The 14328-nt window shown below is 41.5% G+C and overlaps 1 protein-coding gene across 6 annotated transcripts; it reads left to right on the top strand.

Moving 5' to 3' along the window:
• Window positions 1-274: 274 nt before the first annotated feature.
• On the top strand, window positions 275-14254 carry LOC110984756 (dehydrogenase/reductase SDR family member 1-like). 6 transcript variants are annotated; one of them, XM_087137749.1, is made up of 10 exons: window positions 300-433; window positions 1333-1886; window positions 3196-3326; window positions 8407-8468; window positions 9388-9531; window positions 9985-10064; window positions 11027-11159; window positions 11740-11886; window positions 12111-12177; window positions 12673-14254. In XM_087137749.1, the coding sequence occupies exons 2-10, from the start codon at window positions 1882-1884 to the stop codon at window positions 12885-12887; spliced, it is 984 nt and encodes a 327-aa protein (XP_086993875.1). In that variant the 5' UTR covers window positions 300-433; window positions 1333-1881; the 3' UTR covers window positions 12888-14254. The 6 variants fall into 6 exon arrangements, with proteins under 6 accessions (XP_086993878.1, XP_086993875.1, XP_086993879.1 ...); XM_087137753.1 differs by having other exon boundaries at window positions 12718-14254; XM_087137750.1 differs by lacking the exon at window positions 300-433 and having other exon boundaries at window positions 527-1886.
• Window positions 14255-14328: the final 74 nt, after the last annotated feature.

Here is a 14328-nt window from a genome sequence, read left to right on the forward strand (position 1 = left end):
TTCACTTTGTAACTTTAATTATAATTAAATAAAAACTTTAATCACCCCCCTCGCAGCTGAAGCCCTTGTTCCCAATCTGATATTTTGAACTGCAAGTATAAATCTATGCACGAGTCACAGTTTACCTCTTCAGAAATTTCACCCTACATACAACTGGAAATATATTTGCTGTAATGCCTGGCATTGTTGGGCCACCGTCACATGGGTCAGAGAAAGCAAAAGCTAGGTACAAAGGTCGTGCCGTGCCCCAGTCAACCTCATAGTTCTTTGAGTTGGGGGTTTTCTTTCATTCTGCCTGGATTGAATTAGCGGAAGAGCATCATGGCCAGCAAACCACTGGAGGGCAAAGTTTGCCTGGTAACTGGAGCAAGTCGGGGAATCGGCAGAGGTATCGCCCTGCAGCTTGGAGAAGCCGGGGCGACAGTCCTCACCGGTAAAGTAATAAGCCTAACAAGTGCAATACAGCGTAAAACAAAAAGCCACGTAAACAACATAGTTCTCAACAAATCGTGTGTCTATCTGTTATCGCGTTGCACTTGACTGTGGAATGTTGCGTGCAAGCAATGCACGCATAGAAATGCGTGTGGTTGAAATAATGTTCATACTTGCAACCCCGGGCAATATGCTGCGTTTTCATACATTTTTCGTTATTCCCATGGGTTAAGTTTGGCTTATATGAAGAAGGGTTTCAATTTGAAGAACAGATTTATAAGAAGAAATAATAAAGGGAGGCTTCTCTGCATCTGGTGAAAGGAGCTAGTCGTACGATTGGCAAATTGAACATAGACTCAAAAATAAAAGAGAGCTGGATTCGAACTACAGACATGCTCAAAACCAATCCTCTTATTTACCCATGAAATTAGGTAAGCCAGCTCGAGCAGGCTCTTTTGTTCCTTTCCTTGGGGCCTACACAAGTAGGGGAAGGAGTCAGTCTTGTACAGTTTGATCTTCGGCCAAGAATAGGAAAAGGTCACATGCATGAATATGTAAAAGCATGATGATATGATCATAAGAATATGAATAGAAATGAGGGGGTGTAGGGTAATAAATTGTGGTACAGGGTGACCTTTCCTATGGAAAAATTCCACAATATGATGAAAGGTGATGATTAAAATAGAGGATGAGTCATGCCCTATGTCATGGAAAAATAACATGGAAAATCGACAGATTTCACGCACTGTGATTGGTCAACGCGTTGCAAACTCTTGGAGGCGAAGTATTATGAAGCACCCGTATTAGCAAACGATAGCTGCTCGCTGTACTGTACACATAACGAACAGCCATTTGGGATCCAAAGTTTGAAGTTGGCGCTAAACTCTCTCTATTTTACAGCTCTAACTTGCCCCGGGAATAAAAGAGGTAAATGGGGAAGAAAATAACGAATTGGCTTGAAAATCCTCCAAGTTGACCCCCTTTCACAGTTATTGGCTCGCACCACACCTGGAAAATCCTGGCGACGTCCCTGGTCATTGGCATTTTGAGGTATTCTTCTTCCTATTTATTTTTTTTCATCAGTGTATTATGTTGTAAAGGTCACGTTACTCAGCCTGGTGTGGGTTGCTTCACTCTGCAGAACACACACCATATTGTATTTATGTATCTTAATCTGATGTCGGTAAGTCGCCATTTGTTTTCTTATCCACTAGTGAACAGATAACTTAAATAAATGACAGTTGATGCAAAAAAGGCCAAACAATGTATATCTAGTTAGCCTTTAAAGCCGGCTGCCAGGCAAATGATACTGTCTTGCCTGTTTTCACAGTCCCGTCATGGCAAATCCTTGACCGAAAATAATCTTGTTTGCCTTTGCATGAATGTGTATTGGTCGTTCGCTGGACTCGGGAGGCGAATGAAAACCTGACTCATTGAGAGACGCAGCGGATGAGGTAAAAATAATGAAGGTTAACATCAGTCTTTATTTCTTACCTGAAAGGTTCACAAGAAAAACAGGACAATTTGCTCTTCATCAAGTGCAGTCTGCCAGGCTCACAAAAACGAAAAAGCCCGTTTGTCTCATCCCCAAAATTCAAGAATATAAATTCATGAAAAAAAGGTGCACTGTACATGTACGCGTACAACTGTTGTTGTCGAAAGTCCACAAGTTACCAGACTGTTATTGTTAAAATTTTATCTTTTCCTCACTACCCATCTTTTTACGTAGCTGATGATCAGTACATGTACACGCATTTTATCTGCATGCCCTTTTGAACAGTCTGTAAATGAAACAGTATATGCTATGATTGATCAGCTACCGGGAAAAAAACACTCATCAGCAACAAGTTGATGGGCGGTAGAAGGGGGTCAGTTTCGAGGAATTTTCAAACAGACCGGTGAATCTTTTCCCTGAATCTTTTCTTGGGCGCGAGTGCCCCTCTCTCTCTCTCTCTCTCTCTCTCTCTCTCTCTCTCTCTCTCTCTCTCTCTCTCTCTCATTGGGAGATGCCTGTATCCATGTGGGACACGATAAAAAGAAAGTAAAAAGATAGAAAGACAGTTCGATAAATACATGAATGCTATATTCTGTTTCATTATTGTGGCGGTCTTACACAGAAGAAATCAGGAGTTGCTTCGGTGAAACATTGATCTCAAGCACAGAGGAAATAGATTTGAAATACACCACAGTTACATGCATTTCCTAATGTTGCATGTATGCTTGGTGTTCCTAATGTGTTTATAGCGTTCTGGTGGTCACGATTTCGGAATCGACACCAGTAAACTATTGAGACCTCAGTGTCCCAGATACAGCCTTTGACCAAGATCACCAAGAACCAGCTCGAGATTCAAAATGGTGGACAACGTTTGCAAAAGTCGACTGTTAAGTTGAAAGCAGTGGCCTCTTTCACGCAAGGACAGGGTCTTGCGATCCAAGGGCTTGGTCTTGTTGATCCCTTGCGTACGTTAATTCTTCGGGACTGTGACCACATCTGAATTAAGACTGGGGGAATGTACGAAGCCACTAGCTCATGGTGGTGCATGGGCGTGTTTGTTACTTTCAGGCGTAGCCAAATCGGACACACGTGGCTTCCAGACTAGCGCCTATATGTCACCTTTCCTTTATTCCACGACGTAGATGCCTATTCGATAAAGAATGTTCCGTACTGGGACAGGTATACTTGTTGGAATGATTGATGAATAATTTTTTGCACGACTTGGGGATGACGTAGAGTTCGTATGACTTCAGTCTTCTTTCTCGTAGGGGCCATTACGTGGCCACGTGGCACGCCGCTCAAATGATGGTACCTGCGAAACAGGGTCTCATCGTCAACATCTCATCGCCTGGGGGGCTCATCCGTATGTTCAATGCTCCGTACTGCGTGGGGAAAAATGGTGTAAGTGGTGACACTCCTCGTCTGTGTTTGGAAGTGAGATAAATTGTCTTGGTTGATTCACACATGCGTCATTTGATTGTCATTTGGGGCGCGAGAATTCCAATAACGAGATTTGCGGGTGCACAAGGTACTAGTGTTAGCATATTGTTTTGTGCTTACTGTGAAAGGGCGTAATCATACGCGTTTCTGTTGTTGTGAAATGAAAAGTAAAAACAAAACATACGAATCTCCTATTCTTTTCTTTTAGTAAAAAAAAAACCCAAAAAGGATTCGGATTACTGCAACTGAAAACGTTTCACCGTTTCACCAAAAATGAGATTTGCAATCGGTAATCGACACGGGGTTTATAATTATCCCATTTTCCTTGTAAAAGATTTAAAAACGGTAAAGGGTTCGATTTTTCTTTTTCTCTACACAACTTGTGCCCTCTGAGAGTACAAGGCCCAGGGCAACCCCTGCATTTTTTTAAAAAACTTTTTAACCACCGGCTCCTTAGAATAAGACATTGCAAGAACAGGGGGACAGACTGCGCTAACACTTCAGAAATGGAAGAAGGGAGGCCTATTTTTTTATTCAGCCAGAACAGTCTATTTTTAGAAAAAAACTCCACATATCCCCTGCAGTACAAGCCCCCCTCCCCCCTTAAATTTTGAATTGCAGGTATGTTCAAGTCCATTGAGCTTGCCCCTTCTGAAATTTCACCCTGTACACAACTGGAAATATATTTGCTGTAATGCTTGGCATTTTGGGCCACTGTCAGAAAAACCTGATGATGGGTCAAGGATATACCACACGTACTGTACATGTACATGTATGTTTCACCCCCATTCGACGTGTGGAAATTAACGACTTCGACCGTGCGCGGCGGTTACTTGACCAAACTCTCGTAAACCATACGGACTTGTCCTTATAGCAACTTGCCATGGTTTGCAAATCTCTGTTGAGCCTTCTCGTCTTGAACACTTCGTTTGCTCAAAGTTAGCAAATGATCACATTGAAACTCTTTGTATGTGCTCTAAAAGGCTTAAACCGAATAAAACACTACTGAATCATGAAAAGAAATGCTACATAAATATGAAATTTAGCCTCAAAGTGGTAGCTTAAGTAGGTGATAAATTATTTCCATTTTTCACTTGAATCGAACACTTGGTCTTTTTTTCCCCACTAAGTTTCTCAAAGTTAGAAGTTTTCCGAGATCGGTGAGACAGTGCATACGACAGGCCAGAATCTCAACTACACAGTACAGTCAGTTCTATGTAGCTTGATTTTTTTGTTCAACTTTCATGAGTGATATACTTTTGCGCAGCGCGATCTATGCCTACGTGTTTTACGTGCACAAAACCGATCCAGCCACGTACCGTGCACACTGAGTACACTGCGGCCTGTACACGCGTACCGCGGCATACATGTACATGTGCATGTAGTACACGTGCATGTAGTACATGTATATGTACTTGTACATGTGCATGCACATGGAAATTCTCGACGGAGGCGGTGTACATGTTCATGTGGTAATGCATGTATAGTACATGTAAAACTGGGGATATATAGGCCCTACCGTTAATTTCAACATTTTCCTGGCAATTCTATAATGACAGATATAGACCTCGGTTTCAATAATAAACTTCACGTTAACTTAGTGTACTTTTGTGTTCGTCTTTCGTTCCCAAGTCACTGAATTCTTAAAGTTACGCTCGCACTAAGCTCGTACAAAGATTATGCGGGATGAACGGGCGGTGTTGAGTAAGGTCGATATGCAAACGCGTCCGGTCAGGAAGAGAAAACAATCTAGTGGAAAACTGTCAGCAAATCTAAAACCTTTACACCTTTCTCCACCGTACAGCCCACTTTTGAAAACTTCAGGAAAACTTCGAATTCTTTGTTTCGAGCCTTCGAAATCGCATCAAAACGTAAATAAACTACTTACGAAAAGAGTTTTTTTCACAAAAAACAGCTGTTTGCCAGGCTCGAATCCCCATGGCCGCCATTACGCATGCAAATGACCTTAAAACGGGACATGCGCAGTTAGTAATTTCCTTGTGAAACATACGTGACAAGCTAGCTACATGTAAATGTCGTACCGTGCGCGATTGTCATCGATCCTTTGAGTTGGGGATTTTCTCTCATTCTGCTTGGACTAAAAATACGTCAGTGGGAAAGTACCATGGCCAGCAAACCACTAGCGGGCAAAGTTTGCCTGGTGACTGGAGCAAGTCGGGGAATCGGCAGAGGAATCGCCTTGCAGCTTGGAGAAGCCGGGGCAACAGTCTACGTCACTGGTAGTAACAAAGAGCGCAGCACCGCGTAGTGAACAAACAACAGCCACGTAAACTTACATGTAGTTCTCAACTAATCGCGTGTCTAGTGTACCTGTTATCGCGTTCAGCTTGTGGAATGTTGCGTGTTCACAGTACACGTACGGAGCGTGTGGTTCAAAGTTCATACTCGCAACCCCGGGCAATATGCTGCGTTTCTATGCAATTTCGAGTTCGTTATGGCAACCTCGGTTTTAACAGTAAACTTCTCGTGAACTTTAACTTGTTCTTGCTCAAATGCACTCCCTCAGTGCGAGAGCGCTAGGCTGAAATACTACGCTCAACTGGGCATGAATGCATGGGAATGCACGAGTTTTGGTCGGTATGCAAAATGCCTGCAGTCGGAAAGAGCAAAAAATCTAGCGAAACACCGTCGACAAATCTGAAACCTTCGCACTGTTCTCTACCACAGATTGTTTTGAAAATGCCAGGACCTTGGCATTTTTTGTGTTGGGCCCTCACAATTGTGCCAGAAAGTAAATAAGCTTATGCTCGCGAAAATTTAAGAGTCTTGGACAAAAATTACGTTTTTTGCTCACTCTGTGACTGTCTCTTGATTTCACTTTCACTAGATACAATAGGAATTGGCTAACCCTACCATTAAAATGTTTTTGTCTTGTAATCCTACTGTGACTTCGAAAAAGTATAATAAAGATATACATTTCATGAAGGCACGAACCTAACGTAGCCCTTGTTTAGCATGCAAATATCCCCTGAATCAGAAGTGCAATAGAAAATTTCAGCTGAAACATACGAGATAGGATGCATGCTACCAGATGGCTTGCAGGCGTTTGCAAGGGACGCTCAGTATCAACGTCCATATGCGCGCGCGGTGCGTACTGACACAAAACCAGCCGTGTTTTATCAACCGTTCAAGACTGACCACGTGACGAGCTCTCGACCAATAGGAATGGCTAAACTATCTTAGGTATTTATGAATAATGATAAAATAGTGTTAAAATAGATGCATTTACATGTACATGTATGTTGGAACTAATTTAAAATTTTGACACTTTAAAGTGACAATTCAAAATGCATGTTCATAGATGTAGGCCTACTTTATAATCCTTCCAATGAAGTACATGACTCAGGTAATTTCTGTAAGACGCGATGTATCAGATACCAAAGTTTCCCAACTGAACAAACTGGCAGTGTTGTTATTAGAAACTCAATTCTTAGACATTTTTCTGTGGTGTCAAGATGCTTAAAATTGGACAATTGAAAATTGAGAGATTGGTCATGGTTTTAATTTGAACTACAAACCTATTATAATAGCAATCAAGGAAGAAATAAAAAGGGAGGTTTGTCTGCATCGGGTGAAAGGAGCTAGTTGAGGGATTGCGAGGTGACTGAAAAACAAAAGAGAGCCACCGGGATTCCAACCATGGACTTGTTCAAAACTAACCCCCTAGCTTCTACCGAGTACTAAACTATACAAGCCGGCGCGACATAACTCCCCTGTTCCCCATCTAATTAGGGCCTACAATTAATGCTGATGGGGCCTTTACCTATTGATGCTTACACTCAATGCTTTACTTGGTAGCCACCATGCAGGGAAGTTCTGCTGTACCACAGGGAACCTCCTTTGTGCATACCTTATGGAACAAAAGCAACAGCCTGCAACGTGGCAGCCATGCATGCAAACCCCTTTTATATAGTGGCATTTTGCTTTACTGCCCCGTTTAGTGACGGCCAGAGTTGCTGACTCGGGTCATGTGATTTGGACTCAAGTTGGACTCCAGTCGCTATTTTTGCGACTTGTGACTTGACTCGCAAATACCAGCTTTGTCTTGTGACTTGACTTGGACTTGCAAAAAATGACTTGACTTGGACTTGCAAAAAATGACTTGTTACTAACCCAAGTCAGACGCTACTCAAGCAGGACATGATAGAATATTTTGCCTTTTTCTTTTCGTTACCAAAACTAACTTCACCATAAATTGTTTATTTATCTAAAATTTACTAAAATAATCACTGACTTGAAATAAATTGCAGTAAAATAATTGTTTGATGACATTCTTCAACAAAAAAAATTCACCACACTGTGATCAACAGACGATTAGCAAGGATAAGTACATGTGATTTATTCGCCTTACTGCTGAAACGTAATTTATGTTAAAGCGTTACTATTGGCCTGACAAATTTGAATATTCTACATCCTTATCGCAGAAGTTAAACTGTAGCTAGTTACCGGTCCCTACCGGTAATAATGGGGACGTGGACCAGTCCGTGGTGCAAATGGACAATTAGCCCATAATAGCGGTATGCACAGTACACATAATGAACAGCCATTTTGATTCCAAAGTCTGAAGTTGGCGCCACTCTCTATTGTAAAGCTCTGGCTTGCCTCCTGGAAGAAAATTGAAAACCAAAAGGGATAGGAGAAAGAGGTGAACTTGGAGGAAAATCACGTATTGGCTTGAAAAACCTCCAGATTGACGCTATTTCACCGGAAAATCCTAGCAATGCCCTAGATCCTTGGCATTTGAGGAATGCTTCTTTGTTTTTGCCGGTCATTACGTTTATATGCGTTCAAGACGGATGTCTAGTATTGGCCATTGTTTGTTTGTCCCTTAGTGAGTAGATATCTAGGATAAAGGCTTTTATTGTTTTAATTTGGTGACAATGGATGCAACAATATCCAATAATGTATCCAGTTAAGGTAGCTATTGAGACTGCTACTGTCCCGCCTGTTTTCATAGTCCCATCATGGCGAATCTCAGACCGAAAATTAAACTCATATTTGCCTTTACATGTGCATAGGTCGGTCGCTGGACCCAAAAGGCGAGGGAAAACCTGGATCACTGAGAGACGCAGCGGATGAGGTACCTGAACAAAAATTTAAGATTTACGTCATGCCGTCTACTGAAGTCTGGCTTTAAAGGTCCACATGAAAGCTTACAACTGTTGTGGCCGAAAAGCTTACACGTAATCAGATTGAAAATAATATTGTTAAAACTTTATCCAGTCCCTGCTTGTATTCTTTGCATATAGCTGATGAATAAGTACAAGATATGCCTCCACATGCCCATGTGCGTGAAGTATATCAGCCGAAGAAAAAGAATAGAAGACAGGACAAGGTGTTGTCTGAAAAGTTGTAGGCCTAATTAAAGCTATATACAGTATACGTGGGCATATGACGTCACATGCATGGAGGGCTTTGGAGTTTTGGCAAAGGCACTTGGATTTCCTCCGTTTGCTGTACTGCTTGGTAAATTTTGAACTCAAAAATGAACATGATTATTTTAAACTGATGACCTGGTTTCTTCAATTAATGCCATAAGTTTCTATTGATGAAGGGCAAATTTGGGTTGTATTTCTAATGAATAATTACTTATATTCAAGTTTGAGCTATAACAGGATTAGAGATTTAAGATTGTTCCTTCAGTTAAGAAGGGACTTGTCCAGGACTCTAGATATAGGGTAGTAGGCTTCTTGGTGGCACCTGCCACGTTTGTCCCCAGAACTTCTTTCCGAAGGAGGGGTAAAGTATTCATTAGCAGCAAGCCAATGGAGGATGGAAGGGGATCAGTTCCAAGGGATGTCCAAGCAAACTGGTGATTTTTATCTCCGTTCATTTCTCTTTTTCCTCTTTCGTAAATCTCTTTTTCATTTCTTTTCCCCTTTTTTCCCAAGGGGAAAGCGCCCTCCCTTATCCTCTCTCTCGTGAAGCCAGGTCGCGTTAAAAGACACCCCGACCAAAAAGAATCCAACTGAAAAGGGAAGTTTATTTTCCTTTTTCAGATTGAGGGACGAGGAGGCAAGTGTATTCCTGTGCAATGTGATCATGGGGATGATGAGCAAGTCAAGCTGCTGTTTGAGAGGATCTCCAAAGAGCAGAATGGACGACTCGATATCTTGGTGAACAACGCGTACTCGGCAATATCAGTAAGGTTTCACTTGAAGACCTTTCCAGCAAAACAACAGAATCTATTCACAGAGCCGTGGCTGTTTGGAAAGTTTCACTGCTATATCTTGACACAAACCAGTCCCCGCTAACGATCAAATCGACAGTTGATTTATTGGAGAATAATTGATTTGGGATCGCCAGGAAGGTTCTCTCCAGGGATTGAAGCTCTCCAAAGCAGCAAACATTGATACAAACCCAGAACGGTGAAAGAATCAGGGTCAGTTCCGACGTATTTTCAAGTTGATGATGTTTCATCCTCTACTCTTTTTTTTGGTTCCACCCCACATGCGGTCCATTTTGCCCTTCCCCCATAGTTATTTTCCATTCCCTCTCATTTTTATGACTATTTAGCTGAACTTTCACGAATGCTTTTAGAAATCACAAAAACAACAGTTGAAAAAAAATCTTATCCTTTGTTAAAACTGGAATAGGCGTTGCTAACAACGATTGGAAAGACTTTCTGGGAGATGCCCGTATCCATGTGGGACACGATCAACAGGGTTGGTTTAAGGTAGGAAAAATCCCGAAATAATACGTGAACGTTTTGTTCCTTTCATAACTGTGGCTGTTTTACAAAAGAAAACAGGAATTGCTTCGGTTAGACCTTGATCTCCAGCATACAGAGGAAATTGATTTAAAATACACATCGAATTTCATACTGTTCCCCGCATATCCTTGATGATTCTATGTGTATGCTGCGCTCTGGTGGTCTTGTGGTACTGTCTTGAGACCAGCAAAATATGGAGACCTCATGGCCAAATCGAGCCTCAGACAAAGACAAGCAAGAACTATTATCGAAATTTATAACGGTCTCGAGATTCAAAATGGTGGACAAAATTTGCAAAGTCGACTCTTATGTTTAAGAGAGTTTAAGATGTTTAAGTTTCCAGGCAAGGGCTGAGTCTCATGATCCAAGTACTTGGTATTAGTTCTTGAGGACTGTGACGGCGTCTGAATTACGGCTGTTAAAAATGCGTAAAGCCGCCAGCTCCTGGCGTGCGTCATTCCAGATGTAGTCCGGTAATGGACCGATTGCGCCCGCTAAGTCACGTGACCTATAGTGGGTATTAAATATCAGCAAACACGGCGTTCACTAAAAGCAAAGTGTTTCAAAAGTATCGTTTACCAAAAAAGAAAAAAGCCGACGATAGGTGCCGTTCTCAGACTGCTGATTTGCTGGGTACATACCGTAAATTGGCTGTATTGTTTGTAAACAACACCCGCAACACACGTTAATATTGCATTGATACGCACTATAGGTGACGTGATGTAACGGGCGCAGTCGGTCTATTCGGACACGCATGGCCTCCAGTCTGGCGACGTGTGTCCCCTTTCCTTCATTCCAAGATGTGGATGCCTAAGAATTCTGTGTAGTGTGAATTGTATAATTATCGGAATGGTGATTTATTTTTCTTGCAAGACTCTAGAGATGACGTCAAGCTTAGCATGAATTTAATCTTGTTTCTCCTATAGGGGCCATTACGTGGCCACGTGGCACGCTGCTCAGATGATGGTACCTGCTAAGCAGGGTCTCATTGTCAACATCTCATCTCATGGAGGTCTCTTCTATTTCCTCAATGCTCCCTACTGCGTGGGGAAAATTGGTGTAAGTGGTAAAACTCATCATTTGTCACAGAGAGAGGATAAAACAACTATGATAAAGGTCAATTTTTATGAAAGGTCAATTCCTTGGTCCTCGTTACTTGTTTGTTTATAGACACATCATTTGATTTCACTGATTTCTTTTTAAATATTTCCTTTCGGGTTTCATGTTTGAACTTTGTGAAAACGAGCAAATTAATTTCATATTTTGCTGGCTGGGGAAAATGTGGCAGAATCGTCAAGGTTTGGTTGCTGTAAATGTATTTATACACAGTGGTGTGTTTTTGGCCTGTTTAATCAATATGTCAGGGTTGGGCAGGGGTGGGGGGCGGGCCTGGGGAGTACAGTGGCCGAAATCACTCGCAAGGGCACTTGGTTACAATTTACCTCTCGGTCAATTCTGGAATCGTATTATAGGGAATAAGGCTTGGGGTACTCGACCGTTTTTTTTCTTTCACACGATGAGGTGTCTTTAAGGGACAACACAAGGTACGGCATGTCTTCGGGGGGGAATACATGCCCATTAGTATAAATAGTGTATCGGAGAAGTCAATGAAATCATTTCGGGGATGGATCTTGTGCAGTGTGATCGCATGGCTGTGGACTGTGGCCTGGAGTTGAAGAAAAACAACGTTGCCATGCTGTCATTGTGGCCAGGACCGGCAAAGACGGAGCTGGTACTAGAAAAGTGGACCGCAGAGGACAGGACAGATTTCGAAAAGGCCAGTTACGTGAGTATAAGACTGAACCAGACGAATACATGGGTGACGCGACGGACGGACAGACTGAATGCGAAGAGTAATAATGCCCTATCACTGAGAACGAGAAGGCTGTAGGACATTCTGGCTTCACTTCTTTTGCACTTTTTTAGACGTTGTTGTTTGGAAAGTTTTTTAGCGACATAAAATCGACCAGCTGCTATAAAGAACAATTTTCATTTTTTACACTGTCAAAGGAATACGTCATGAAGTATGGCGAGACAATCGAGTATTCTGGAAAAGTGATTGCCCACCTTGCAAGAGGTAATGCTAAAAGCTTTGGCCAAGAATATTTAATTAGAAGAAATCAAATTAAATTTAATTAAGAAATAACCAGTATATCCAATGGACTGAATGAATATAAAGTCAGTACATACCTACATGATCTTAATGGGAATAAAAACAAAGAACGATCACACTTATCCGCCGCACTTCAGACCAGTGTTGTAGTCGAGTCACCAATGTCGAGTCCGAGTCCCGAGTCATGAAAAATGTGACTCGAGTTCGAGTCCTGGACTCGAGTCATACAACATTGCTTCAAACACGAAAGTGTCAATAATCCTTTACAATGTACCATGTAATTAGATGACCACAATGAAATGCATTTTAGGGAGTCTGCGGCATCGTATCAGTTCAACAATTTGAGCTGCTCACACAAATTTGGATGAAGGGGGATTGCGGTTGATATGTAGAATTATTGTCAAAACGTTCGCACACATAGAACTAACAAACTCTTTGTCGCGTGTGTTTATTTTGTAGATCCCAAAATCATGAATAAAACCGGTCGTATTTTCATCACCGCAGAGCTAGGATATGAGTATGGGTTCCGGGACATCGACGGTAAAGCTCCAGCAAGTTTGCGGCAAGTCAAGTCACTGTTCCACTGGACTGGCCACCCATGGCTGGCCGCCTTGACACCCTCATTCATTAGGTGTCCATACTGGCTGATGGCACTTTTAGGAAACCACTTCTAGAAAAGTATGGCAGTGTGAATCCAGGGTAGAAATAATGCATTACAAGCAATGGCGAGTATCCGCGGAGCAGTCAGGCATCCCCCCACAAAATGCAATCTATTTGTGACAAGTAGTAAGAAAAATGGTGATTTGGTGACCATTCCGGAAGCTTGTAAAGAGACCCAACATTCAGCCTCGCCCTTCACAAATGCATAAAAGGTTACCCAAAAAATGCCACAATAATTGTACCACAAAACCATTTAATTGAGTTCCCGTTGAAATTTTGGTTCTGGATCTCTCAAAATTGATGCCTGAGACATCCAGGATACGACTCGCCTCAGTTAGTTCTAGAACTATAGGTTTAAATATTGAAATTATCGGGGTTCACAATCCTGTGGTCCTCTACAGTTCCTCAAACCAAACTGGAGTGGATATTTGTGTTTCAGGTTGTTATTAATATCGTTGTCATAGTCGCCTTCAAAAGTTGCACTAAACGTGATAGACCTAAAATGACAGATAACCAAAAGGCTGGCATGTAATGGTTCCAAATCAGAAATACCTCATCAAACAGTTTAACAGACGTAATTAATATTATCTAGTTGAGAGGTTCTGTTATATAATTTTTTATTTAGCATCATACGACGCCAATCGTGTGTGTGTGTGTACTGGTGTGTGTAAGGGGAGTTTCGATTAGGGATTGAGGAAATAGCCATAAATGGATATTTGATTTTCAGAGGTCTTTCAGATACCTTTAATTTCCAATACATAATAATTTGGCAGTAGTTTGTGGGGATCTTTTTTTATTCTTGACCATCTCTGAAAACATTTGTTTTTTTGGCGGGGTTGTTTGTTTGTTTGTTTGTTTGTTGGGGTGTTGGGGTTGTTTGTTTGGGTTGTTTGTTTGTTTGTTTGTTTGTTTGTTTGTTTGTTCGTACGTCAAGGGATGAAATTATATTTGTACAATTTTGACCTCTTGGTTCGCATAACTACCGTATCTAACTGAAGCGCCATCCTCGTTCCAATATAATAAAGCATGTACATGTCCCATACGTCGATCATGATGCGAAATATTCATTTTGGAGGTACTCTACTGAACGTCCCGATAAAGGAATTATGCATCCCAAGTTTACCCTTGAATTGCATCATGGTGGTGCATATCACATGATCTCGTACAGAAATTTGAGTTTTCCTTTCCTATTATTAACAGCGCGTTAGACGAAAAATTTTCATGTAAAAATACTATAAGTGATTTTTAGCGTTAAGTATACTCAGATTTGTTTTCGGATACTTTTGAATGGTGAAATACAAATGAAAACGTGTGGTTTGGCAAAATTGATATATTACAATGTCGAAGTGATAATAAAAACACCGTCTTGGTGATAAACAGAGTTTCTTGACCGTGATACGTTAGTGTAATTTATGATTTAAAAAAGTTTGCAACTAGCAAATACGTTATAGGCTT

Source organism: Acanthaster planci, linkage group LG06, assembly GCF_054643075.1.
Source record: "Acanthaster planci isolate LZ-2023a linkage group LG06, COTS_SCS, whole genome shotgun sequence".
Taxonomy (NCBI): Eukaryota; Metazoa; Echinodermata; class Asteroidea; order Valvatida; family Acanthasteridae; genus Acanthaster; species Acanthaster planci.

Bases quoted from the DNA above. Each gene is read 5' to 3' on its own strand.
- LOC110984756 (XM_087137749.1), top strand. The intron at 3,327-8,406 runs GTGTAAGTGGTG...ACATGTGCATAG, and splicing joins GTACTGCGTGGGGAAAAATG to GTCGGTCGCTGGACCCAAAA. The intron at 11,160-11,739 runs GTAAGTGGTAAA...GATCTTGTGCAG, and splicing joins ACTGCGTGGGGAAAATTGGT to TGTGATCGCATGGCTGTGGA.